Source organism: Morone saxatilis, unplaced genomic scaffold (genome assembly GCF_004916995.1).
Source record: "Morone saxatilis isolate NCDOM2014 unplaced genomic scaffold, NCSU_SB_2.0 Contig20, whole genome shotgun sequence".
Classification (NCBI taxonomy): Eukaryota; Metazoa; Chordata; class Actinopteri; family Moronidae; genus Morone; species Morone saxatilis.
Window position 1 is genome coordinate 19,723,875 of NW_023339763.1, and position 1,917 is coordinate 19,725,791.

General features: G+C 42.0%; 1 protein-coding gene across 1 annotated transcript in view; it reads left to right on the plus strand.

Moving 5' to 3' along the window:
* si:ch211-283g2.1 (sodium- and chloride-dependent GABA transporter ine) overlaps positions 1-1,917 on the plus strand; it is a 6,267-nt gene continuing 4,350 nt past the window's right edge. The window contains exons 1-3 of the mRNA XM_035666704.1: positions 1-177; positions 644-778; positions 875-1,079. Of these exons, the coding sequence (XP_035522597.1) occupies positions 3-177; positions 644-778; positions 875-1,079 (515 nt within the window). The 5' untranslated portion in view covers positions 1-2. The remainder of the gene's footprint in view (positions 178-643; positions 779-874; positions 1,080-1,917) is intronic.

The window sequence follows — 1,917 nt, forward strand, 5'->3', positions numbered from 1 at the left end:
CCATGGAGTTTGGGCCCAGAGGAGCGACAGTGGTGACACAGGGAGCAGACATGGAGGAACAGCTCAACAGACCAACATGGAGCAGGCAGATAGAGTTCACCCTGGCTGGCATCGGCTGCGCTGTGGGTCTGGGCAACGTTTGGAGGTTCCCTTATCTCTGCTACAGGAGTGGAGGAGGTGAGAAACGAAGCTGACATTTCATCCACAGAACTGAGAAATCAGACCACCCTCGTGCACGTATGCACAGATCTCAAAACTGGGTCCAAAGGTTAACAAACTGTGCCGTTAGTGAGGCATGCTTCAAACACTTTGTTCTGTAGCGATACTGATTGTGTTGAAAATTGTTCAGGTTGTTCAGAAATGACTTCAGTGTGCATTTCATGTAAGAATATGTGTTACACGGCCATACTGTACTCTGCATGTACAGTTGGAAGGATTAGTTTACAATAATAAAGATAAACATTTTATGGAGGATACCTCACATGCCTATTACAAATTACCTAAGATATAAGGAGGAAAATGCAAGTGCAGGATGACTTTCACAAAAGTTAAAGATTAGAGGATACCATAAAAGTAGCACAGTGGAAATCTCCTTTGCTAGCATAATGTGGGTGACAGTTAACTTGCCATCACTTCCGGCCAGGTGCTTTTCTGGTGCCATACCTGCTCATGCTGGTGGTGTTGGGGATCCCTCTGCTCTACATGGAGCTGACTGTGGGTCAGTACACAAGAAGAGGGCCTGTCCATGCCCTGGCTATCGTCTGCCCACTGTTGAAAGGTACTCTGTGGCATGAATGACATTTTACAGCCAAACACAAAAACAGACACTGACTGCAAAAAACATTATTTTGACATTATTTTTGCCTGCCCTCAGGAGTGGGCATGGCATCGGTGGCCATCTCCTTCATCATGTGCACCTATTACAACGTCGTCATCACCTGGGCCCTCTATTACCTCTTCAGCTCCTTCCAGGCAACGCTACCGTGGCAGAACTGTAACAATACCTGGAACACACCAAACTGTACCAACCATGCCACCAACAGCAGCTACTCCTCCACGGCTAGCCAGGAGTTCTTCAAGTACGTTTCATTGTGTGGGAGCAACCAGCGCTGGTTCTCTGAATTGCAAAACCAGATAACCAGATAAGATAATGATTAGTTTATAGCAGGATTACTAATTCCCTGTAGCTCAACAAAACGCTGAGCTGCTTACACAACTGTAACTCTGGCGATTATATCAGAGGTGCAAAAAACCCACAAATTACTTCAATACACAACATAACATTTAATTGAAATCTTATCAGAGTCATGTGAGGGTTATCAGTCAAAGTCAAGGGTAGTGATAAGAGTTTGGCAAACAGACATTAAGGAAGTGTGGGAAGTGTTAAATCAGTTTTCACCTTATCATTAGTATAATGCAAAATGATTATACCTATAAATATGTGTATCTTTCATCTGTGGCCAGCAGTATCAGAATTTATACAAGTCAAACAGATCTTGGGATTAGCTTTCCATATGCAGTGATGCCTCACATTTTAACATTGGTTTACTTATTAACTTGTGTAAGTTTTAAAAAAATAAATGTAATAATTGGCGAGAGGGTCTTTGTTGTTGAGGCAACAAATGTGAACAATTTACTACGTACATGTGAGAAATACAGTCTTTCTTTATATGTGAACATGAACTATTTATAATATATAGTATTGATTGTCATCTCTGCACAGTGCAAACATCAGTGCTTTCATCAGTGCAAAGTACAGTTAAAGTCGATGGGATTGTCATTAATTTTTAATTATTAAAATGATGACCTGATGATGGCACTCTGAACCAAAAAGCTGAACCTGCTCGTGGTGCTTGAGGAAAAGTCAGACGATCATCAAAGTCAGTAGGATTTATCCTCTGGGAACCTTGGATGTTT